This window comes from Hoplias malabaricus, chromosome 2, assembly GCF_029633855.1.
Source record: "Hoplias malabaricus isolate fHopMal1 chromosome 2, fHopMal1.hap1, whole genome shotgun sequence".
In the NCBI taxonomy this organism is placed as follows: domain Eukaryota; kingdom Metazoa; phylum Chordata; class Actinopteri; order Characiformes; family Erythrinidae; genus Hoplias; species Hoplias malabaricus.
The window spans coordinates 1,281,150-1,307,844 of NC_089801.1; the positions used below are offsets into that span (position 1 = coordinate 1,281,150).

The following is a 26,695-nucleotide window of genomic DNA, read 5'->3' on the forward strand; positions in this document are numbered from 1 at the left end:
AGTGTCAACTACAAACAAAAATATTTGCACTTGGTTATGCACATGACATAAACATAATCCTTTTTAAACTAATCACACAAATCTAATATATCATCTTTAAATACATCAGTCTATTTTGCTGACACTGTTTGCAGCATCACTGATTTCATCCAGAGATCATTTTGGATTGGTAGTCACATTCAACTTAAACTGCTGCTTCCGAATTGTCAGGTCACAGAGGAAGCAGGCCAGTCTGTAATCTGGTCACTAGCCAACCCCTTTTTCTTGAATCATACACAAGTCAAGTGGGAATGACACCAACTTGGAACATGACTCCACCACCAATTTATCGATACAGGAGATGCGCTGGAGCAGAATGGCCATTTACACCCCAGCCACTAGCCCATCTATTTAGTCCATCTAATGCTGAACTGTATTCTTCTGTAAATATTACATCTGAAAGGTTAGTCTTTGTGTATTTGTAGCTTATTTTATTTATAATATATTTATTGTTAACTGGGTGTTTTGTCTTCCTCTTGGAAAATTTTGCTGGTGATTTATCTTTGTCTCTCAAATATGTTCTTGATGGTCAACATAGGTGTTTTTGGAAGGGAAGATAGGGACCTTAGACAACAATAAGTCAGGGCCAATTCTGGATTAAGTAACAGCTCTGGTAATTAATAAAATTATATACTATCATGTTGCTAAAGCAATATGGATGCATAATATAGTGTATACAAGTGTGCATTATAGTTCTGAACACAATACAATTTATTTAATAAATATATATATATATATATAACTGCATATGTAACTGCATATTCATTTATTTATTTATTAATTCAGTTAAGGATGTTATTTGCCCTTGCATCATCAGCACTTCCACTCACAGCAGCTGTCATTGCTGCATGTGGGCAGCTGCTGCCCACCTGTTTACACACAGTGACCTGTAGAGGAGCTGCTGCCCACTTGCAGGAATGACAACGGTGTGAACTGGTCCAGTGTGTGTATAAAACATGTTAAATAAGCAGACTCTGGCCTGGATGATGTTACATTACTTTAATTATTAAAAGGCATTGATTTTAGTTTTTGACTTGGAATTTGGGAAAGGTGGCAAAGACAAAGTTCTCTGATGCATATGACAGCTTTTCTGCTTTAGCTTTGTCATATTTACATTATAAATATACAGCATGTACCAGTGCTTTCTGTACAGTAAAGATAGATCACTTTATAATCCACTGTAACACTGCTTGATACTACTGTTGTTAGGCTTGTGGGGTGCGGACTGACGGATGCGGACGCACACGCTAATAACACAGACTTTATTTTACACGAAATATACAAAACAAACACAAATGAACTCGAGGGCAAACAGGAATCGAAGAAAGAACAAGACTAGGAACGAGAACCAGAAACAACATAACTAGGGATTCTAACAAACCGAGCAACTGGAATCAAACACGAGAACAACATGGGCCAAAACATTACCAAGAACAAATGAACGACAACAGGAAGTGAGGGAAGGGGACTTAAATACAAAACACAGACGAGACGCACCTGAGACAAATAACGAGAGTGACGAACAAGGAGGCGGAACAAAGGCGGGACTAGAACAACAACAAAACAAAGCCATGTGCTGAGAAAACAGACCAGACGGGACGAGGGCGTGACAACTGTGTCTCTGTATAATATGTTGTCAATTTTATAGAATTCTATTAGATACACTACATGATTTAAAATGTTATATTACTCCTGAAATGAAGGGTATATTTATGGGGCATTTGTATGTAGTAAAAGTTTTTTAGGACAATCATGTTTAACTGGAAAGGATTGGCGCCCCCTTCCAGGGTGTGTTCAATGACAGCCCTCAGCAAATAATGTTGTTTCCTGTTATTGTAAAATCCACGATGTCAATGTCTTCTGCAGCAGCATGCCAGAATGTTGTGTATATATTGTGTAACATAGCACCCACACTAGGGTTCAGGTGAAACCTGAGCACAATTTTTTATTTGTGTTGATACGTCCACTGTTTTCCATGTATGATATGTACTTAATTTGAAGGGGAAAATTCACACAAAAACCACACAAAATATAAAATGCAACAGAAAGTCATACACAAGTAAGTGTAGACTGATACAGGGTAGTGACTGGAAATGGCTGCAGAATTAGTGGCAAGTGATGTGGAAGATATGGCACATTTGCATAATTTGTCCTGCTCCTTTCATCTCCTTGATTCTTTCATAATTTCCCAGTGCAGGAGAGAAGCAGTAGAAAGGAGAGTGGGAAGGACCGGATTTATCTTGGTCTAACTTAGCGATTAATTCTTATGAAACACCTTACTTTCTAAGCACTTTCTAAACAGGTCATAACATGGTTACATTTTGAATATTTTGTTTTATTCCAAGTCCCCTCCTGCCTTATTGATGTCCATGATTAAAACTACTGTTTTAATAACCACTCTTTGAATTCCACTACAAACCATACACATCATCCAAAGATCTAAAAGTAGGTCCAAGGGGCCATAGGTGAAACCGAACACACGTTCCACTGATTAAAGGAGTCTCTTTAATCACAAGGACAGCCAGTGCATTGTGCAATACAATGTGGTGTTATGGGTAAATCATTACAGTATCTAAATGATGAATATTTCTCTAGCTTTTTAACACAAAAACATTACTGAGCCAACATTCCTATAACTGAACCCTGCATAGAGGGGTTCAGTGAAGGTGGAGTAGAAAGTGTGTATGTGCGTCAATGCTTGTGTGTCCAAAGAGACACTGTAGAAGGAAATAATTCCAGCCGGCCAGTCTAGATACACCCCAACTCGGTTTGAGTAAGAGGATGGAGCATGAATCTCAGTTCTCCTGTTTTTGTGAGACAAATAGTAAGTAAATGTGGCCCCATAACATTGCAAGAGCCAGGAATATCCATTGTGTCCAAAAAAAGCGTCATCACCAACTTCATCCCTATTTTGTCCTTTATATGTCAGCGCCATTCCCATCATGTCTTCACTTCCCTCAGCCTCCCAATAACAGCGGCTGGACAGGCATTCTGTACACAGCACGTAAATAAGGCTATTAAATCTGTCTGGATGTGAATCGTAGTTCTGAAATCCTTGCGTTTTGGTTGTCTTTCGGTTTCCCTCTGATATGCAAATACAGGGGTGTGCTGTGTTGGGGTCAAATGTGAGCTCACAGGCATCTGTAAAAAGAAGGTCAATAATGTGTTTGGTCATATATACGTATTTTGGTTGATATGAAATGGTAAAACACATTAAGCTGTTATGCAGTGGTCTAAACCTTGGCACTGTCATCAGGACATCACAGATGATGCTTCAGATACCTAAAGGTGGAAGCAAAGTGTCTTAACTAATTGGATGAGGTGTAATGAGGATATAGGGTGAAAAAAGTGTAAGAAATGAGCACTTGCAATGAAGAACTACATGTGAAATTATCTTCAATACCACTTCAGCCTAAAATTATATAATGTAACTGTCATGTCCTGTGTCTGTTTTCCTCACCATGTCCTCATTTATCACATGGCCCTGTCTGTTGTTCTTGTCTCTGTCCTAGTCCCGCCTTAGTTCCGCCCTCTCATCAGTGTCTCCTTTGTAGTCCTGCCCTCTCATTATCAGTCCCAGGTGTTCCTTGTCAGTGATTTGTATATATACCCCTTTGTTTGCTGTGCTTCCTTGTTGGTTCTTGTGTGTGTAGATGTGCGTTTCTCTGTTGCTGCGTCTCCCATGTCTACCCCAGTTCATGGCTGTTTCCTGTCTGTCCTTGTTTAATCCTGTTTAGTTTAGTCTTGTCCTTATTCAGTCTCTGTATTACCCATGCTTATTTTGCTTTGGTCCTGTTTAAATATAAAATTCCCTTTTGTTTACGTTCACCTCCTTCTCTTCTCCTGCCGAGCTGTGACAGTAATGGAATTAGAAAAACATAATGGAGAAATACAAAAGAAGTGTGTGTATGTTACAGAAAAACAAATTTTAGGAACTTTTCTTGCATGTGGGATCCACTAACTTGTCCCAACAATGTAAATAATTGAAATTTAAGGTGAAATCATGTTCTAAGTTTGGGGTAAAGTTAGAATTAGATTTATTCTATTAATACTTATTGATGAGGTATGGGAAAGTCTCCCTCAAAATTAATGGAAATGTATTTAATGGTCTCACAATGCAACAAAACAAATAACTGTGTATGTAATTTAAATAACATACATTTTCGAGGTCCTGATTTGATTCTGCAAGGGCCACCAGCATCTGTACTGTTAAAAACAGAAAGAAATACGAGTCTGTGAACCATACATTTTTGCCCTGAATTTTCCTCATTCTCACAACATGGCATACATGCTAACTGTAACTGCAGCTTTAAACTGTATGATGAATACAAAAAGGCTGTAAAACATACTTTAGTTTCTCCAGTTTATAACATGAATCTGCAAGCTTCTCAGTGAGTAGTTTTACTCCTGATTCTCCAGGCTGATTGTAGCTCAGATCCAGTTCTCTCAAGCAGGATGGGTTTGAACCCAGAGCTGAAGCCAGATATGAACAGCCTACCTCTGTTACTAAACATCCAGACAACCTTAAACAAGGATAGACAATGTCAAGGATAGGAACAAGGATTGATATTTACAAGTTTTTAATTTCTTCAAACTGATAACGATACATTCATAAAAAATTCCAAAAACTATATCGAGGAAGCAGCCCTCTTTTCAATCTACTGCAATATAATAGACCAGCACCTAGACTCTAAATGCCAAAATTGTCACATCAAATAATAAATGTCCATGTTGGTTAGCATTGTGTTATGTTATGAGTGAAGAAGTTAGGCTTGTTGCTGATGAAAGATGGCTGTGACATGGCTGTGAATCACACTCCCAGACAAATAAACTCTGAAAAATAGCACATTATAACAGTACTGACCTCAGGACCTCCAGTTTGCAGTTTGGTTTATCTAATCCAGCAGAGAGGAACTTCATTCCTGAATCCTGCAGGTCATTGTTACTGAGGTCCAGCTCTGTCAGGGGTCGACCAGAGCTGAGTACTGAAGTCAACATTTTACAGCTTTCTGCAGACAGGTTACACCAGCCCAATCTGTACAGCAACATCACATTAAAAAAAGCTATACTCTTTCTTGCCCACCCTAGCTCTGTAGTAATTTTTCATATAAAGATTTATTCTATTAGTACTAAACTGTATATGTCCCTTACAATGACTAAGTAAATGTAAGGTGCACCCATTGTGAATGATGTTTACAATCAGATTTATCCATATGAACTTTGCTGAATGAGAACTAAACGTACAGCTGAACTAACTGATCTCAATGAAAAGTGACATTCACCTTAATATCACAATTGTACTGTTAGTGTTTTTCAGAGCATCAGTCAGCAGCTTCACTCCTGAATCCTGTAGGTCGTTATAGCTCAGATCCAGTTCTCTCAGGGTTGAAGAGGCAGAGTTTATAGCCAATACAACAGCTTCACAACTGGTTTTGCTCAAATGGCAACTTGCCAAGCTATAAAAATAATAATAAAAACAGAAACCAAAACAGTGATATAGTGAGGATGCATTTAAACAACAAAATTTAAATAATACATATTTTGAAAACATTATGGAGTGGTTTCCCAGACAGGGATTACGCCTAGTCCTGGAATACACAGCATTTTGCATTGTGATTTTCCACTGAAAGGAAGATATAGTCCTGGAGTAGACTTAAACCCTGTATGGGAAGCCACACTTAAGAATAACAGAATCATTAGACACTAGAGTGCCAAACTTGTGGTCTTATATATTTTTCTTAATAGGAATCAAGCATTTTAAATGCTGACCTCATTTTCTTCAGCTTACACTCTGAGCTCATGAGTCCTTCAGAAAGTAGCTTTGCTCCTGCATTGATCTGCGTGTTGTTACTGAGGTCCAGCTCAAGCAGGTGGGAGTCTGGTGATTGCAGAGCTGAAGCCACAGTTTTACAGCACTGTTCACTGAGTCCACAGCTGTTAAACCTAAAATAAGTACATTTGAATATGTTAATGAATAAGACTTTGAAATGTCAAGGCTCACTACCTTGCACTGTGTCAACAACTAATCTAAGTATTCCATGGTACCTGAGAAATCACAGGCACTGCCAAACAGAATAATTACAAATCGAGGCCTTAAACCTCAAATGACACTTTATTAAAAATATCAAGATACAGGCTAAGGGTTGTTATTGCCAAATCTTTTTCAGTCACTGCTATTCAACTCAGTATGTTAAGATTTCAAATGAAATCTTCACTTTGCACAAAGCTACATTATTAGGGGTATGCAAAGTCATAGACCACATTTGACTTTTAATGTGGAATCTAAATTCAAACTGTCTTGTAGTCCAGGACATGACTTAAGCCCAGTTTCTTAATTTGAAGAAGTGTTTAAATACTCACAGAGCCTTTCTGCAACATCTCACTGCTGGGACCATCCTCCTGCAGCTTGCATCTAATGTACTGTACTTCTTTGGGTTGGACTCATCCAGTATTTCTTCTGACATCTGAAGTATGTAGACCAAAGCTGAGCAGACTGAAGATGGTAGCTCTCTATCTGGAGTTTCAGCTGAAATAAGGTATGTTTGGATTTGTGTGAATAGTGTCCTGTCTTTTATTTCAAGCAAGCAGAACGGAAGGTTAATGGATGCTTCAGTCGATATATCTTTGCGTTGTATTTTTGTAATGTATCTAATCAATTTCTGGACACTCTCATTGCTATCTTCTATTTGTGTTAGTAGGCCTTTGAGGAGTTTCTGATTGCACTCCAGTGAAATGCCCAGGAGAAAGCGTAGGAAAAGATCCAGATATCCTCTCTGACTTCGCAAAGATTTGTCCACTGCCTTGATCAGCAGGTAGTACAAGGACACAATTTTTGGCACATCGCTAACGAAAGTGACACCTTCAGGAAGTGGGCCTTCAAGCAGAAACTGCAGCTCATCCATGTTCTTTTTCACGTAACAATAGAAAACATAAAGAGCAGCAAGGAACTCTTGAAGACTCAAATGGATAAAGCAGTAGACTTTATTTTCATGAATTACAGATTCCTGCTTGTAGATCTCAGTGCACATACCAATGTACTCAAAGTCTCCACCTACATCAATGCCACACTCCTTTATATCATTTTCATAGAACATTATGTTCTCCCTTTTCAGCTGTTCAAATGCCAGCTTTGCCAGTTTAAGGATAACTCCTCTATTTGATTCCTGGAGGTTTACTAGGTCTCGTTCAACTTTCTGGTCATACTTCTGATTCTTTAGATTCATTTGGATGAGTAGAAAATGAATGTACATTTCAGTCAACGTGGTGGGAATATTTTCTCCCTTATTTTCCTTCAGCATTGCCTGAAGAACAGTGGCCGTCATCCAGCAGAAGACAGGGATGTGGCACATGATGTAAAGGCTACGAGATGTCTTAATATGAGAGATGATTTTAGAGGCTTCAGTCTCATCTAGTATTTTCTTTTTGAAGTACTCTTCCTTCTGTTTATCAGTGAACCCTCGCACTTCTGTGAATAAGCTTACATACTGTGAAGGGACTTTATTGGCTGCTGCTGGTCGGGAGGTGATCCAGACTAAAGAAGAAGAAAGTAAGTTTCCTTTAATGAGATTTGTGATCAGTGCATCCACTGTTGCTTTCTTTCTTGAGCTCCTTACAATGCTCCTGTCAAAATCCAGAAGAAGTCGACTTTCATCAAGCCCATCAAAGATTAACAAAACCTTACAAGTTTCAAAAATGCTTGTGTCTTCCAGCCCTTCAATTTCAGGCTGGAATTCTATAAGTAGCTCCATCAGAGTGTACTCTCCATTATTAATTAAATTAATCTCACGAAACGGGAGAAGAAACACACAGTCTATATCCTGGTTTGCCTCTCCCTCTACCCAGTCTAGAATGAACTTCTGAATAGAGACTGTTTTCCCAATCCCAGCAATGCCTTTGGTCAGCACAACCTTAATTTCCTCTTCATTCCCTGGTAAATTAAAGATGTCATTACAGTTGATTGGAGTGTCCTGGGATTTTTGCATCCTGAAGGCTTCGTCAATCTTCAGAATTTCATGTTCATTGTTGACATTATTGAGTTCCCCTTCTGTGACGAAGAGCTCAGTGTACACTTTCTTCAGATACGTCTTGTTTTTAAAGTCCTTTTTGCCTTCAAATATGCACTCAATCTTCTTCTTCAGGTTGGCTTTGTGTCTCTCCAGAATTATTTTAAGTGCATTTGTCTCTGAGAGAAAATTCAAGCAGCATAATTTAATCAATCATACATAAAATGTACCTTCCATAGCCAGTCACTGAAATGTTACATACACAAAGCATATTGGTTTGAAAATTATTATTTAATACAAAATGTATTGGGGAAAAAAATCAAATAAGAGCTCATATTTTAACTGTGGTAGTTATATTTTACTTTCCAGGTATCAAGAATGAATTGGCAAAAATACATACACTGCCTTCATCTTGTTGGATTCTAATACAACAGCAGGAATGATCCTATACATAATATATGTATACTTATATGAATAGCTATTTATCTTATTATTAGAAAAACAGCCTTTTAAAAGGAGTTTAAAAAGCATTAAATGAATTTTATTATTAACATAGTTTACATTTTACCTGAATGTTTCTTGGTTTTGTTTGCTTCTGTAAAATCTGTGGGGGGGGAAATAAAGCATTTAAATATCTCAGGTGTATTTTTGACCTATTTGTACTAGCTGGAGAACAAACTGCAACTTCTGTAACTTGCTCTGGACAAGAGCATTTGCTAAATGGCATAAAATATATAAATATGCAAATATATATCATTAGACAGCATGGCTTTCTGTTCCATTCCAGTGCCAATGATGTCCAAATGTATTTACATATTAAAACCTCAGATGTAATTCCACCATCCGTACTTGGCTGAAATAAAGATATGTAAATGGAAAGTAATTGCCTGAAATTAAGCAGTTTTAAATCTGAGTGACTACTAATTGCTTCTCCTGATGTCCCTCATGTCCACTGTGGTCCAGACCAGCTCATGAACATTGCTGGGCTAAAGATTTCAGAAACATAGAACTCAGCACTCACTTCCTGTTCACACCCCATTTTACCTTTCTGATTTTCTTAATAGGTAATTACCTCCCAGCTCTCTCCAAACCTCAGATAAACCCATGCTTTTCTGAGAAATACCTGAATACCTGCCTTTTTCAGATTGCATTACAGTGTTTTTTGGTGTGTTGAAAGGTGCTTTTTAAATAAATAATAATAATTATGACATGCTGTCCCATAATTATTACATGCTGTCCCTGATTAATGCATTTAGGGATGTATTTGTAGCCTCCCACTTATCACATACCCACACACAGACACACACAGGTTTGTTCTTGTTTTTCCTGTTTTTAGTCTTATTTTCTTTATCTTGAGCTAAGTTTTATTATTCGTGATTTTGTTCTGTGATTGTAACCAATCTAAACGTACAATGGTCTCACACTGCAACTATGTGAAGAGTCTGGTACCTTTCATCAATTACCATGGCCAAAAAACATCTAGTAGTTCAGGAAAACATATTTGACTGACATACAAAAGGACCAATCAAAGTTTTATATAAAAATAAACTAAATATAAAAACAGAAATACATTATTGTTATTATTAATAATAACATGAGATATATATGTATATATATTAAACACAAACAATATATAACAACAATTCTCAGTTTAGGTGCAAAAAAATCAGAGAACAAATGGAACTAAGAAAATCAATCATTTGACATATGGACATACCTTTGTCTGTAGTGTTGCTGTTGAAGTTGAAGATAGCTGGGCCACAGAATTTGTTGCTATTAAGTGCTGGAACAACTGAAGTGCTGCCAGAAGTCACAACAACAGAGCAACCAGCTGGAGGAAAGGCAGCGCTCTGGACCAGATTTGTTTGCACTGAAACAGAAATATAATTATCCTTGGGCAGTATTATATGAAATACATGAATTTTGAAAAATTCAGTTGTTTTTTGCATGGAAGTGTAAGATTGTAGTTTTGGAAACTAATCAGCAGACACTGACAACATGTAAATTCATGAAAATGTGATCCATTGACAAATACAAATGCGAACCGGGGTGAACAGTCCACATCGTAAGGTACAGAATATCGTTTACTGATTCAGTAACGAACGTTACAGTAAAGAACTGTAACGACCACATTAAATGGTGCAGCAGTGGCATTGAGGAGCTTGGGCATTATATTGGTTTTAATTGCAATGAAGAGTAGGTCTTGTTCGTGTTTTAAATGCACACTAGTAGAACTCCTGTGTCATATATGTCCAAAGGTCTTAAAGAGCTAAAAAACATAGCATGTTACACACCTTATGACCATTGGTTAGCTGTTGAAACTACACAGTAAATACAAATTCACAAATTAATGTCTTACATTCATTTTGCTGAGTGTTTGAGGGTTGAGTTAAGGGTCTCTTTCTCCAGAGGAAGGTAGAAAGGACAATCACCAGAGCAGCCAACAACAGCTCAATGATAGGCTCCATTTTCATTAACTGAGGAAAAAGACAATAGTTAATAGTTTTCATTTTTTTTTATACACTTCATCCAAAAGAATAGAATATTTGCTGCAAAATTCCAAATACAGATAAATGTTGTTTACATGAAGATTTATACCTTTCAGTATACACTTTAAATAATACATTAGTTCAATGGAATTAAAAGAACTAGTTTTCAGTTATGAGTCCCACAATGTCTGTTACGAAAACCTGTCCACGCAAGGGTTTCCTGTTAATCACATGACTTATGCTTATCATTTGAAAGTGTGTACTCTTCCTGTAAAATGGTAAACAGTGATTTATAACAGTGCAGCACACACATTGTGGGTATAACCTCAGTGCATAAACATTCTTTTAAATAAACTCAAACAAGTAAATAAAAAATAAGCAAAGTGCGAATTCCATCAAACTGCACCAGTCTGTGCCGAATTCTGTGTTCAATTATTCCAGAGAACACAGATGATCTGCTCCACAGCCTGAAAAGGGTAGAGCTATATCCTCTAACCCAGTATTTCTCAAACCTATTCCTGGAGGACCCTGCCTCTGCACATTTGAATGTTCCCCCTGCTCCTACAGTAACTGATCCAACAAATCAGCTCATTAACAGCCCATTATTGAATAAAAGTGGTTGTGTTAAAGCAGGGCTTATATCTGCAGAGCAGTGGGCCTCCAGCACCAGGGTTGAAAAATACTGAGAAACATTTGGCTTTAGGTCTTTGGGGCTCCAGAGCATTCCATTTTGTTTCACAAAGAGATTATACAAGCTAAGGCTAGTCGTTTTATTTAAGTCTAAGTCTTGATTATAACTTATAGCTTTAATCATAGTCTAAATCGACACTTCTTTTAATTCTCTGCTTTAATTTGAACCTAAGTCTCTCGTGCTTTATTCTTAATCTAATGTCTTTGACATTAACTCTGAAACAGTGAAAGCTGTTAAAAAGTCGTTCCTTGGTCCTTGTTAAAAGTGCTTTCAGTTTTGAATCTACTCACCGCTGGATGTAGTGGACAGGGCTGGGGTCAGAAAAACCTGGCCGGATAAACAGCATTAACATGAATTAACGGACGACTCCCTGGATTTACTAAGGAAAATAAACGAGACCCTTCATTATTTACAGCCAGCGGTAAGACGCTGCCTTTCATTTAAACCCGTTACGTCATTCTTCCTTAAGCGCAACTTTTCTAGTCCAAAACGAAAGTCCCCAGACAAAACCGAAACCTACATCTGCCCTTAAGACCTGTAAACATGCACTGAATAGGCGCCACGCTGCGATCACGTGACCTCAATTGTTTTCATTTTGTTCTTTAAATGGTCAGGAGTAGTAGTGGTGGTTTTGTGTGTGTGTGTGTGTGTGTGTGTTTTGGGCTAGTACGGATGGATGAGACACAGCAGAGCTGCTTGAATTTTCAAACGTGTCCAATTACTGCCTACTATTACACACACCTACCCCACCTTCTAGATGTTAAGTCAGAGACATGAGCTCATCGGTTGATGCAGTTTTTATTGGTCGTCCTCTAATTGGTCCTTCATTAGTGGATATAGGACGCTGTTGGCTGAATATTTTTTTTTTATGGTTCTGTCTCCATCTGAGATTTGAACCCCAGTCTGTTATGTTAATATGTGAAAGGCAGTAGTGTTATGCACTAGACTTCACCACTCACTGTGCCCCCAGGTAGTAGTGATGCAAGAAGTCAACAAACACTGTTCAAATATATCTTATCACTTAAGTTTCTTAGCGCAAAATTCGCTGAGGCTGCTCGTGTCATATACAGAGCTCAAACGTATAGACCCTCCTCAATTTTAATATATTAAGGTTCATACCACTGTTGGACCACATCTGTTTAACCCCTGTAACCCACTTCTATATCCCTGCACTATTTATTGTGCACTTTTTATTGTGCACTATTATTAATTTATTGTTTGTTCTTACTGTCTTCTCTTATGTACTATGTACTATACTGTGACACTTAAGTTCCCTTTGGGTTGAATAAAGTGTTATCTTAAATATTGTACATCTTTCTAACATTCTTTAATTCATTTATGAAGATCACAGTCTATAGTATCTTGATTAGAAAAGTTGCTGGATACAGAACGAGTCAAGTGCAGTTTGTCTGTAACTGCTTATCCAGTTTAGGGTGGTGGTGAGCCCTGAGCCTACCTGGAATCACTGGTCACACGGTGGGAGCACACACTGGACGGGGCAGCCAGCCAACCTACCAGCGTGTGTTATTGGACTGTGGGAGGAAATTGGAGCACACACAGGAAACCCACACGGGGGAACATACCAAATTCCTCACAGTCAGTCACATGAGGCAGGGCTTGAACCCACAACCCCAGGACCATGGAGCGGTGTGACAGTGACAGTACAACAGCATGTGACAGCATGTCATAACATAAGTGTGCAGGAAAGTGTATTTACAAAATCTGCCTCAGAGGCAGCAGAGCTTTTTAACATTCCTTTGAGGCAGGGAGTTACATTTATCCTCAATTCAAGCAAAACAAAATACTGAGATTTCTGCAACATGTCCAACCAATTCTGAAACTAAACTAAGTCTACTTAGTTTAACTACTTTAACTATGTTTAAATCTAGGCTCAAAACCCACTTGTTCAGTTTAGCTTTTGGCAACTAACCTCTTCTTCTAGTTTAAGGTTGTTGTTTTAGGAACTCATGGACATGGGGAATCATAGTAAACTCGGATGATGTGTTCTGCGATGCTGTGCTCACAATTTCTCTTGTTTGAGGAAGGTGGAGCGGATGGATTTCATTGTCTGAGGATGCTCTAATGTCTGTGTTCCTTCTGGTTTCCCTCCTTCCAGTGTGTTACAGTCAGATCTGTCACTACACTAAGGAAAATATTCACACACATTTTTCTACTGCACTCAACCAAACTAACTGCTTCTCTTTATTGTTTTCTGAGAAAGTGACGGTCCACTGATGGAAGATTGTTTGCTGGATTCTCCTGCGGTCCACACCAGACCAGACCAGCTGCTCACCTCCATCTACTGCTGCCAGCCTCAGACCACCCACCATTACCCACCATCATCAATTACACTGAAGTAGAAATGGACTCAGATTTGCAACACTCTGATTAATGCACTGTTATTATGCCCCCAGATTGATGTTATTATTATTCATTATTTTAACAGGATATGTTAAAACATGTAGTGCTATATAACTAATACAGCAAACAAAGTAAGCAAAACAGACAAATTCAACTACATTTTTTAGTTTGTCGAGACATCATCCTTCATTTTCTTCAGGGGCATCAACCTAAACACCACAAAGTTCACTGCTGCCACCTACAGTATACAGTAACAAAAAAGAAACAGATGTGGTTCTGTGCACACATACTTTAACCACTGGTAACTTTTAATGAGGTTCTTGAGGTTAATTCATAAAATGTTTAACAAAACGATATTAGTTTTAGAGAAAAAGTACTTAGAGAAACATCAAAGAGATGGTAGACTGTGGAGAAATTCTGGAGAATTCCAACCTGACATAAGACAGTTGACTTCTGGTTGGACTAGTAAGTAATGTTGTTGCACTTTCTTGATGTGTTGATATGGTAGTTAGCTTTGTTGACCACAAAGTGTTATAAACTTGTTTTTGAGAGTTTATAACACATAAGTGAGCCAAGGTACAAACAGTGTAAAGGTACAACAGAGTTTAAAATTCCAGTTGTGTTCCCTAAAGGTACATTACACTCTCTTCTTAAGAAGGAGAGGGGAATATTTGTAAGTTTTGATTATAGAACTGTGTCAAATAAAAAAACATAATATAAGTCCTGGAGATGAAATGGGGCGTATGAAATCAACACAATTTTAATATCTACATTTATAATAGAATAATGTACAATTATGTTCCATAATTAAAGTTACAAATATGTACCCTTGAGGGTACTCCCACAGAGACAGCAAAAGGTTTAATTTTAGGAGTCTTACCCAAGGACTCTTATTATTGTAGCATGACTCCTTTTCCTGAACACTGACTGGAACACAAGTCTTCTGCTTAAAAAGAAATGTCGTAAAATGTTTTAGGTCTTTATGAGATTTTTCTCATTATAATACAGACATTTAATTAAGTAAAACTCTCTTTTCTTTCTTACCTTTATTTTCATGTTCCAGTTCTGGTTCCTGAGTCCAGTAGAGTTTAAGTGCGGACACCATTTGAAACTGTGGAGAGATATGATAAGACAATTCACTTTTATAACCAATATGCTAATTTTATCCTTCATAGAACTGCATTTTAATAACATAACAGCAGATGAATCTCTATCTATTTATACATATTATTTTCTCCTCTTCACAAAAACAAATACCTGTTGAAAGACGTTGTGCCTGGTTGTAGAATCGATCATATCCTCACTGGTGTGGAACTTCACCCGCAGATTTATTTTCTTAGTAACAGCTAATTGAAAAGGAACAGTGAAGGTATTTAGCATCTGTCGTTCAGCTGACAGCAGCAATGATCAACTGTTATACTGACACTTAGTGGCCTGGAGATGTCAGAAATTCTGTTCCTCATTTATTTTAAACAGACCCCATGTGGGAGGAACATGAAAAATATTCTAATATTGTTTACTACTTTGTGCTAAAAAAGACTTATTGCTCCTTCAAAATTTATTTAATTTAATATGATCAATATTAATATAACATTTATTTTGGTGCATTAGTGTGTTCTTGAAATTAATAAAAGCATTTTTCAGTCGTCAAGAATATTGTTATTGCCAAAACACCCTGAAATATTGTGATATTATTTTAGGGCCATATCGCCCACCTCTACTCCCAACACACCTGATGCAAGTAATGAGCTCATTAATAGCCCCTTTAGAAGCTGAACATGCATACTCAACATGCAGAAGAGTAGCCCACCAGGAGCAGGACTGAGACGCACTGTGTTAGTGAGAGCAGAGTTGGTTGATGAATTATCGGTGAAACTATAAATATAAAAATGACTGCCCTCTTGTCCAGCATTCATCCATTTTATTATATTAAGAGTTAAATGAAAATTATACAGCTGTGCAGGCACCGTTAATGCTGAACAATATATACAGGACTTGGAGGAACATGCCTATAATCTGACATTGTCTTTTTTGGGAAAAACCTTGTTGATTTCAGTAAGACAAGGCCAATTCACATACTGCATGGATTACAGCAGCATGGCTCCTTAGTAAAAGAGTCTGGGAGCTAAACACATCCTCGATATAGTCATATAACAAATAAGAATCAAAAAACAGTTCACTTTTAAAACTAAAGTGATTGGTCCCTTCAGTTTCCCAAACTGTGTTGTTTAATAGAAGAGATGATGCAACACAGTGGTGAACAAACCCCCTTCCTTTTCTGGAAGTGTTCCTGGCATCTAATTCAAAGCTGGCAAATAAAAAAAAACTTTCTGAGTTCCAACATTTAAAATGTTGTCTTTGTACTATTTTCAATTAAATACAGGGTTTAAGTGATTTCCACATCATTATATTTTGTTTTGATTTATATTTTATTCAGTGTCCTTTTTTGGAATAGGGCTTGTACAATTACAAATTTAACAAAGCTGTAAATGAACACAGTGGTAACTGGGTGAGACAGAATGATAAAATCAGATATAAAGGTGCCCAAATTTACTGTTCAGTTTACTGCTTTAGGATTCCTGTGATGGACTGGCAGCTGCCAGGCTCTGTTCCTGCCTTACACCCAGTTATAGAGGGTAGAGCCTGGATGAAGCTCTTACAGAATATCAACAAATGAATGATTTATGTTAATTATGAACCTGGAACTCCATAGATTTCCACTTCACAAAGGGTCAGAATTGCTCCATTTTTAGGAATGACCACATTCACATATCGACCAATCATATCGCAACTGAAGGTGGATGATGAACCAGCAGGTATATCTGTGATGACAGCACATCTGTAGAAAGAGTGATTGCATATTAATCATAAATAAATCCAAACCATCACAATAAAATCTCCTCTTTAGTGAGTGTTCCATGGAAATGGGAAGTAACATATTATTAATTATATCATGTAATAAATTATGTTTCCCCTTAAGTTTCTTTTTAGATTTAATAGGACACATGGCTCTTAATGTGATAGACACGTTTCTGTGTTGAGTCCATTTAACTCTTTAGACTTTATAAACTAATAGAGTACAAGTTGTTTTAACATTAAAAGTATTGTTATACAATTTGATTTTACTTTACAGCTTTCTTTTTGTAACTTTTCTCTTTAAAGGACTACAATTATAACATCAATTTTGAAAATGATTACAATTATAATATCCAATTTAAATATCCAATTTGAAAATAGAGTGAAAGTACAAAAAGCTATCAATCAATCAGTTAATAAATAGGTTGTCATGGCTCATCACCATGTGTGAGATATATAACCCTTTATAAGTTAATAGTTTTACTAGTCAAAGTTCTTCACAGAATTAGCATATAAAAGGCTGCCATACATCAAAGAATTTGGTTTCTTTTCCTCTAAGTGCAATTGCTATTTTGTCTGTTAATATCCTGAGCAAGATTGACTGGTAGACTGGTGTCCTTCAGCCTTTTATGGCCTGTTGTGGTCTATGTTGTTTAAAATAGTATTTACCTGGGGTTATTGTTTCCATTGTTTTCTAAGGAGTTTCCAATGCGAATCTCTGCCCCGTCTATTCTTGTTGGACAGCAGTCACCTCTGTTGGTAATGACCACACTGCTAATCTGGTATTCAATCAACAGATCCACCCTCCACCAGGGTTTAAAATAATAATCCGTATATGAACAAGACATGGCGTAAACGTTGCTGTCTCTGTTTCCATCAATGGCAAAAGGTGCAAGAAACATAGGGTATGATGATGAGGATTGAGTAGCAATTTTTCCTAAGGCCACATCAGTCTGAAGTGAGATGGCCCCTGGAGATGAATAAAAACAAACCTTTCTTTTTATATAAATGTCAGTAAACGGTCAGTACTGGTGAAAGTGTTGCTGATATTAAATTCATACCTGTAGTTAATTTGCTCATGCGTTGGTGTGGCCAAATGTATGCACCTGTGCAAAAAAATTCCAAGAGCTATTTTATAGTGTATAGTGTGCAAACAAATGATCAGTTTACAAGGAAAATGCAGACTTTGACAAAAACTCAGCTGAAGGGTTTTTTTGTAAATATAAAATTCCTATATGAACATAATAAATAAATAGACCAGGGCACCATTTCACAGATTTGCTATTTTTGAAAGAGAATATTTGTTTACAGAGTTTAAACAGAACATTTAAATGTGCACTATCCAAGATTTTGACAGCAGATGTCGCACTAGCGTCTCAGCGCCAAACATTAACAGTAATTCTGCAACGCCCTTCCCTTCAAACTCACCCTCTTTTCTGCCTCAACCCCACCTCACGTTTTAACTTCTCGTTGCTAAGAGCAAAAGTTGAAAAGTAAGTAACACTGGCTCACTCACAACAAACTCATAACATCTGTAACAGCTAATGTTATCATTCCAGTCACTTGAAAACAAACATGGAACATACTTATAATAAAAAAAAAATCATATTTACTTTGTGCTTTTCCATCACACAAAGCACTTCCAGAGGTCCACAAACACCAATTCAAAGGTTACAAGCCAGCAAGAATATTGAAGGCCAGGGAGAAGAGGAGCAGTGACTGTGCTCAGGGGTTGCATTTGTGGCTTTTTTTTTTTTAAATAAATCACAGTTTCTGCGTTGGACGTTATGTATGCATGTTTCCGACCCTTATCTGTGCGTACACACCCTTTATAAATGAGGCCCCTGGTGTCTCAATCAAAAGTTTGGGAGTGAAGTGAACACAACTGGCCTCGCACTCTGGGTGGATAGAGTAGCCCTCCTCCTCCCCTCATTAATCAGCATCGTGATAGCCAATGGGGATGTCTGTTTTCTAGCGTAAAAGAAATGGGTATTTAAAAGTCTCCTCCAGGTACACTGAGCTGTGTTGTTGGGTTGTGTTGAAAGCAATTTTAAAAAATAGAGGTCAGGTGGCTTCACGTAAACCCGTGACAGGCACCTTTCCACCCGAGACAATGGAAATTAAAGTGTTTCAGCCTCAGTTGCGAGGCAAACTCTGTACATTTGTTTTGCAAATATGAACGCGTCATTGTCTATGACACATGGCCAAAATGGTGCTCCAGCTTTCTAGAGAATGCAGCCCAATACTGAGGCCCTCTTACTTCTCTGCCTGATGCTTGTCATTGGGTATAGTGACCTTTTTTTTCATGTGCAGCTGCTCCAGAGCCTCTCCCTATACGGGCAATGCTTTCTTATGGAGAACTTACAAACTATAAACCTGTCAGAAATGGCTGTCCCTTAAGGCAACGTCCATGATTCTGGGAAGTGAAGCTCGTTCTGATTTGTTTACATTCAAAAGCTCTATGTCTTTTAAGGTGGAATGGCATGTTTGGGGAAAAACACTTTGTACGCTATTGAAGTTGAACTTGTCTGTCAGTTTTTATTCACTGTTTGAATTACCATAGAAACTCATTTTATAGTTATATTATAAATATTTTATAGTTGTTTTGTTGTAGCAGTCTCAGTCCGTGCTTACTTTCATACAATGAGTGGTCTGAATTTAGAGTCAGTTCCCCCTTAAGTATTCTGAAACAGCAAAAATAAGACATCTATGGAGCAGGAATAGAGCAATATCCTCATCTTGGTTCAATCCTTTCAATGTTTGGAGGTCTCTTCTCTGTCTAAACCCTTTTAGACGCAGTTTCTGTGCCGTGAGCAAAGAGAAGAAAACTAACGTACCATTTTTAACCATTTATTGACAATGGGGCTTCGTAAACACATTAGACCGGTTTCCATCACGAAGACAGACTGATGAGCTAGAAAACCTCCTCAGAATTTTATAAAGTGTCTTTTGAATGAAATCAGAAATGTCACCTTTGAAATCGCTCATTAAAAGGTGTGGCCATAAATACGTGGATATGTAGTGTAGATTTTAAGTGAATTCGGCAAATTCTACTCTTCAGCTACACACAGTGAGGGACCTTGAACACTTACATTTGTTCACATAGGTGTATCTTATAAAATCTGATCTCAGAGTGTCATGATTTTGCTACACTTTCAATAATCATATGTACGTATAATGTGTGTTACCTGATAGAAGAAGCAGCCACCCATACAACATCTTCATTTTCTGTTAAACCAATGAAATGTGAAAGAAGATAAAAGTTCATATCTATTCACTGTTAGAACAAAATGTTGTATCTCCACAATAACAGATTTAGAGAAGAAGAAACATAGTTTAGGTGAATGTTATTAGATTTTTAAATGCTTTTTGTTTTCAGTGTGTATTGGTCCATCTTGGATTTCCAACAATTTTTTCGGGGAAAAAGTAAAACTGGAAATGTTAAAATGTCAACAGTCTGATACTCTATTCCAACACTAACTCAGCCTCGTATCCCCAAAATTATAACTTTTATAACCAAAATGTAGGCTTTTGACCAGGATGGAAAGACAAGATTACATGTGAATGAATCTGATAGTCACCTTTAACATCCAAAATCAGCAACTGTGTAGAGACCTTGTCCTTTGTCATGGGTCTTCAGATTTTAAATTTATTTTCTGTGCGTCCCCCTTCCTTTCTTTCGCTCTCTCTCACTCTCTCTCTTTCTCTCTCTCTCTGTCTGTCTGAGAACTAGACAAACGCAGTTTTGGAAGACAGTGGAGTGAGTGAGCGAGAATCTCTATCACTCTGTCCTGAGGCTGCACAGAAATATGTAACTTTATTATTTATACTTCAACTGTCTTAAACCTGACCTGACCATCAACTGAGAGTTTGTGACAAATCAAGGGACTCTGAAATATTTGCAAGGCAAATGCATTCTTTCAGTCTGCAGTAACCTTCCGAAGACCAACAACACGAGGCAAATGTGATGTTCAGGAAATTCCACCTTTATTCTTCATATACAAACAGGGTTAGGGTTACATGGGTAGCACCATAATCACTGGCACCTTTGGTCACAAGTAGAAAAAAAGTGTAAAAATCTGTCTTGGTGGTTATGACAGTTTTACTTTAAGTTAAAGAAAAAACCCTTAGCCATTCGTAAATATTATTATGCATTCAGACAAAGCTAATAGAACATTTAAATCTGCAGGTTCGCCCTTTGCTGGTTTCATGATGGTGATGACTGTTTGAGTGGGTGATGACAGGACCTGGGTTACTCACTGATCTACTGCCATTAGCTGTGGTCTAATGGTTAGAGAAGAGGGCTTAGGACTGAAAGGTCGTTGGTTGACAGGCAGGGGGGAAGGGGGAGGTGGGAGTGAAGGAACAGCACTGTCCTCCCTCCTCAATCCACAGCTTGAGTAAGGCCCACAACTGCTCCCCAGAAGAGCACTCTCGTCAACTGTGTGTGTTCACCCTTGGGCACTTGTGTGTGTGTGTTTACTGCCACAGATGATTATTCTGCTATGTGAATCATGTTTGTAGGTTAAACACATCCATTTTGAATTCTAGTAATTTTTTATAGATCTTGTGGTAGCTTTTTAAGCTGGATGACTCATTAATTTAACTCTACATTTCCTTCATTTATGAAGAGCGCAAATACAACAGTAATATCTCCTGTTAATAACATTTGAATAAATAGATTTATTAGTCGTGTGGAAAAGTTTGGGTACCCTTGGTTGGTTGAATTTCTCCTACAAGTTACAGTGTAGTTTTGTAGTGAATGTAAACTTGTGGAAAGATAAAAAATAAAACATGGCATTGTTCACATGCCACAGTCTATATTTTGTCTTCTACTAGATTATAGATAACGCATAAAATTGCAGACATATTTAATTGTGTACTCTGTGGAGGTCTTTATTTGTTTCCTTTTGAAGGGGCAGCATGGTGGAGCTGTAATTGTGTACACTCATTTACTGTGTTCTCTCAGTTTCAGTGTGGGTTTCCTCTGGGTGCACAGTCCAAAAACGCTTGTTGGTTATTTGAATTGGCTGTGTGTGAAAATGTCCACAGATGTGAGCCTGGGAGTGACTGGATGAGTGTGTGATATTGGCCACAGGTGTGTGTGTGTGTGAGAGAGAGACTGGGTCTATGTAAAATTGTCCACAAGTGTGAGGGACTGGGAGAGTGTTTGATGTCCTGGGGACCGGTCCAGGGTGTGTTCTTGCCATGATTCCAAGTTGGCTCTGAATCCTCCTCACCCCAAACTTTAGCCTAAGGCTATATTACAAAAACACGCAGAGCTAAATAATAAATGATAATAATTACAGCTAAATAAAGCTCATAAAGAAAAAAAACACACACAAGTTCAACTGCAGTTTCAATATCTTTTTCTGTACTTCATCATCATCTTCATTTTCTTCTTTAAGAGCATCAGCCTAAACACCACAACGCTCACTGCTGCCTCCTGCATTACAAAACAACATAGGGAGATGATTGTAGCTCTGTGTACTCACACATTTTAACACTTTAACGCGTCCCAAAGCCAAGTTGTATAAAGGTGGCCAACCCCTGGACTGAACACTGTTCCCCAGGGGTGGGGAGGTTATGGCATCATGGGGTTTTGGGGTGAGCTACTGCTGAGTCTGTGTTGGGCTCAAGATCAGAGCTGATGTAAACAAACAGGAAATAAAGCTGTTAAACACTGGTCTTTAAGGTAACTCTCAAGAATGATGTTGCTACTTATTCTGAGAATCACTCAAGGCTTAGTTTGAGGACACAAAATAGTTTTAAAAAAAGTTAAGAGTCTCCCCCAAAAGCATTTAGAATGACAGACTCAAAACTGAGCACAAAGTTCAGGGAAGGTTCTCCTTTTTTTAGGAGCTCAGCAGATGCTGTTAATTGCCTTGGAGGCTGCTGTCTGCCTCCATCTTGTGGCAGAGCAAAGCAGTACTTGCTCTTGCCGATGTTGATGGAATTGATTAGCTTTGCTGTGACAACTATAAGACTTGGTGTTCCAGGTAAAGCACTGATTTGCAGCTGCAGTCTGTCACAAAGCGCCAGTGTGCAACAGACCTTTAATTCCGTAACACTCTCTTTTCTTTCTTTCTTAATGGCCTACCCTGTATATTAAAATATGCTATTCTTATGCTTAGATTAGTTGCTATGATAGACCAGGGCAGGATTGAGAAGCACTGTGTTGGTGAGAACATCAGTGAAAATATTAATATCAAAATGACTGATCTCTTGCCCCAAAAATTCATCAATTTTATTAAGATTTCTGAACCTTACAGTTTGTTAAGATGAGACTAACATTAGATTTTTCTGGATTTAAAAAACAGCCCAATGAATAAATATTATAAAATTATTATAAAGAAAGAAAATATTTGATGGTTAGTTAAATATTTGATTGTTAGTGATATTTCCATATGTTTTAAAGCTATTAAATCAGCTGGCTAACAAGCTCCCACAAAAGAGCGTATAAGCAACAGCTTGTTATTCTACAAACACGAATTTAACAAAGTAGAAAATGCACACAGTGGCAGTGTGGTATGATTAACGATAATTGAATGATAAAATCAGAGATATTGTTGCACAAATTAACTGTTTAGTGTACTGCATTATGTTCAATGTAATGGACAGGCTCTCTTCCTGAATTACACCCAATCACAGAGGGTAGGTTCAGGATGAAGCAATTACAAAAAATGAATGAATGAACGAACCTAGAACTCCATAGACTTCCACTTCACAAAGGGTCAGAGTTGTTCCATTTTGAGGGATGATTACATTCACATATCGACCAATCATATTGCAGCTGAAGTTGTATGATGAACTATCAGATGTATATTTGATGACAGCACATCTGTAGAAAGATTGCTTGAATATTAATAATAAAGATATCCACTCTCAAACCAACATAAAAAATCATGTCTAATCCTCTGTAGCTTCTTTCTGCAGGCCTCCTATTAACACATCCAACAACAGCAAGGAAATAACACATCTATTATTAATTTTCTATTGTCTAATACAATATTCCCAGTAAGTTTGTTTTTATATGAAGCCGGATACTGTTGACTCTCTCTTGATGTGAGAGACGTGGTTCTGTGTTGAGATGCTAGGGAGCAATGAGTTGTGAGAACTCCATGGTGTGTAAACTGTTCATGCCTCAACACAAAGGACAGATCTCTTGATGACATGGACAGCTGATTTCAGAAAAAAAAACACCCAATAAAGTGTATGCATTTGTAAAAGAATATGTTTAATAATCAGTATATGATCTTGGATTCCACCCCAGTCTCATGAAGGCAACTGCCCCATTATGCATTCTTTTTTTTCCAGAAAGAGTAACAAAGTATTTGTCTCTAAATAAGGTTGCAATATTGGAATACTGTGCTATTGATCAGCCCAAGGAATGGCAAGAACCATCTCCACCGCAATTTGTACGTCTTCCCTTTTTTGCACGGCCTTTGTTGATGGTGGGGGGGTTAATGAATGTTAAATAAATTTGTTTTTAAATCTTAAAAAATGTTGAGTGTAATTTTTTCCAAATTTTCTGAACTGTGGCTGAACGGCTGAGTGTCAGTCTTCATTTTACTAAATGGACACAATGGCAGCAATCCTAGTCTCAAAACCAAATGCAGCATTTCAGCTTTCAACCGAATGAAAAGGGAAAGCCAGGCAATTCAGACCAGGCAATATATGAAATCTTTGCCAGAAAAGTCTCTGTGAAATGGAGAAATGCGAATTTGAGATCTCATCTAGCAACCTATAATCCAACTATCGAAAGGCCAACTGGCTCCACCGGCACAGAGTCATGGAGCAGCATCAAAAGGTACAGTTTATGTCAGTTCCAGGTGACCGTGAGGAGCGTAGCACTAGAATCTGTATGAATTAAGTAATTTGGGATGGTAATTTCACATATTGCATTGTTGAGCCCTGATACAATACAGCATGGGAAATTCTCTCACCACAACAGTCCTATCTCTAAGGGTAAGACTATCTATCTATCTATCTAATGAACTCTTTAGATTTCCAATTAACTGAGTTTTGATAAAACTGATACAGAATAAGTTGTTTGAACATTAAAAATATTCTTAAATAAATGTTGGTAGATACTGTTGCCTTTGTGCTGCAGCAAACAATGTCCTTTCCTCTTAATGCAGATATCATAAAGATAGTTTCAAAATCATTTTGAGAATGGGAGAATAGAGCAACTCTGGGCTCAGCACAGCAGAAACTACACTTTGTAATGTATGGAGGAGGGTAGGAAACAACAATCCATTTCCCTGTTCCTTCCCATTGATTTCAGTACAGTGTTGCAATAATGAATTACACAAGGGGAGCCCCAAAAGCATAAAAGCCAAATCTTACTTAGTGTTCCTTTAATACCCCGACCAAGCAAGACTTGTTGATCGGAGGCCTTTGCTGCACATTTGTATTCTTTATTCTTTTATGTTCTATTATTTTCTATGTTGATAAAAATAAGATTTACCTGGGGTTATTGTTGCCATCGTTTTCTAAGGAGTTTCCAATGCGTATTTCAGCACCATCTATCCTTTGTGAACAACAGTCAACTCTGTTGGTAATGACCACGCTGCTAATCTGGTACTGAGCCAACAGATCCACCCTCCACCAGGGTTGAAGGGAATAAACCGTAACTGTGCAAGACCCTGCACTAAATTCAGGTGGCCGCTGGACAAGAGAAAAGACCTTTTTTAGTATAAATGTCAGTAAATGGTCAGTACTCCTAACGAAAGGTTTTGTTGCTCTTTGATTCTTACCTGTAGTTAATCTGCTCATGAGTTGATGTGGCCAAATGCATGCACCTGTGAAAATGTTCCAAGAGCTACTGAATACAGTCTATAATTTACAAACAACTGCATCCAAGGAAAGTGCAGACTTAGACAGACCTCATGAGGATTTTTTTTTTTTTGTAAATATATCATTCTTATGTTTACATAATTAATAAATAAACCAGGACACCAATTCAGATTTGTTATTTCTGAATGTGAACATACGTAATATGTTCACATTAAACATACGTATATACATATGTGTTACATACGTAACAGAACTGTGTATTTAACCGGCTCTTCCAGATTCACTGAGCTGTGTTGTTGTGTAAAGAGCAATTTAAATAATAGAGGTTAGCTGGCGTCCCGTGTCTCGGACACAGGCATGTGCTTGCCCTGTCCCTCCAAGTCATAAACATGTGACAGGCACATTTGTCCACTTGACACAATGGAAATTAAACTGTTGTTTTCCTTTCTGCCTCAGTTATAGAGTCAGCAGAGCATTTAAACTCTGTACATTTGCTTTGCAAATATGAACGTGTCATTTCCTTTAACACATGGCCAAAATGGTGCTTCAGCTTTCAAGAGAATGCAGCCCAATACTGGGGACATTTCTACCTCTCTACCTGATGCTTGTCATTGAGTATAGTGACCTTTTTGTTCATGTGCAGCTGCTCCAGAATGTCTCACTATATGAGCAATACTTTCCTATGGAGATTCATAAACTCTACAGTTCAGCAACATTCACAACTGTAATCAACAAACAATTTTTTATAAAAATCAAAAGGTGTTTCCTCACCATTTGCTAGCTCTACTATCTGTTTATGGGCTGAAACCTGTCTAATGTGTTTATGAGGACACTGTCTCAGTAAACGAGTACAAAACAAAGTGGCTAAGTCATATATGCTAGGTTTCCTCTCTCTTTGCTCACAGAACACTCCAAATGTTAAAAAACATGAAAGATGTGATGTTTTTGCATTATTCTCCATATGATCCATACACGGGAAATATTGGCTTGTTTTTGCTGTTTCAGATTAATAAGGTAGGAGCCCAGTAAATTTGGGAGACTGCCAGCTGCATCATAGATGCCACAAACTGCAAATTATTCTGTGGTAATTCAAAGAGACAATTATATTTCAGCCATGTACAAATTATAGTAGTTTTTTTCTTCAAATATACAATTCCAGCTTAAAAGTTGCTGCACTTCTGAATGTAAACAAACCTCAAAAAGAGAACTGCAATTCCCCACCAATGTACAAAAGTTCCCTTTAAAGTAACGCCTATCACTCAATAAAAGGAGTGCCCATATGTGCTTATACATACCGTGTACATTTTAAGTGAATTCTGCCTATTCTGCTAAACAAAATGAGGGATTTTGGCCAAACTTTTTCACATATAGTTGTATCTAAAATCTGATCTCAGAATGTCAAGTCTTTCACAATCAGTCCTCAAATGAGTTTTACCTGAAAGAAGAAGCAGGCACCC

At 37.7% G+C, this 26,695-nt stretch overlaps 2 protein-coding genes across 2 annotated transcripts; both read right to left on the reverse strand.

Moving 5' to 3' along the window:
- Nucleotides 1-1,815: 1,815 nt before the first annotated feature.
- Nucleotides 1,816-11,627, reverse strand: LOC136673469 (NACHT, LRR and PYD domains-containing protein 3-like). Its single transcript, XM_066648959.1, has 11 exons — nt 11,513-11,627; nt 10,402-10,519; nt 9,760-9,912; nt 8,611-8,646; nt 6,400-8,221; nt 5,809-5,982; nt 5,322-5,495; nt 4,904-5,074; nt 4,389-4,562; nt 4,199-4,245; nt 1,816-3,180 (listed from the first exon to the last, which is right to left on the reverse strand). Exons 2-11 carry the CDS (start codon nt 10,514-10,516, stop codon nt 2,639-2,641), a joined length of 3,408 nt encoding a protein of 1,135 aa, XP_066505056.1. The 5' UTR covers nt 10,517-10,519; nt 11,513-11,627; the 3' UTR covers nt 1,816-2,638.
- LOC136687790 (uncharacterized) lies at nt 11,509-25,875 on the reverse strand. Its single transcript, XM_066662344.1, has 8 exons — nt 25,837-25,875; nt 24,910-25,109; nt 23,141-23,280; nt 17,109-17,409; nt 16,283-16,422; nt 14,841-14,929; nt 14,628-14,694; nt 11,509-11,549 (listed from the first exon to the last, which is right to left on the reverse strand). The coding sequence occupies exons 1-8, from the start codon at nt 25,873-25,875 to the stop codon at nt 11,509-11,511; spliced, it is 1,017 nt and encodes a 338-aa protein (XP_066518441.1).
- Nucleotides 25,876-26,695: the final 820 nt, after the last annotated feature.

Bases quoted from the DNA above. Each gene is read 5' to 3' on its own strand.
- LOC136673469 (XM_066648959.1), bottom strand. From the start codon at position 10,516: ATGAAAATGGAGCCTATCATTGAGCTGTTGTTGGCTGCTCTGGTGATT. The intron at 4,563-4,903 runs GTCAGTACTGTT...TCCTTGTTTAAG, and splicing joins TGCAAACTGGAGGTCCTGAG to GTTGTCTGGATGTTTAGTAA. The intron at 4,246-4,388 runs GTATGTTTTACA...TGTTTTTAACAG, and splicing joins TATAAACTGGAGAAACTAAA to TACAGATGCTGGTGGCCCTT.
- LOC136687790 (XM_066662344.1), bottom strand. From the start codon at position 25,875: ATGAACAAAAAGGTCACTATACTCAATGACAAGCATCAG. The intron at 17,410-23,140 runs GTTCGTTCATTC...ATTCATCTCCAG, and splicing joins GGAAGTCTATGGAGTTCTAG to GGGCCATCTCACTTCAGACT. The intron at 14,695-14,840 runs GTATTTGTTTTT...ATCTCTCCACAG, and splicing joins GGCACAACGTCTTTCAACAG to TTTCAAATGGTGTCCGCACT.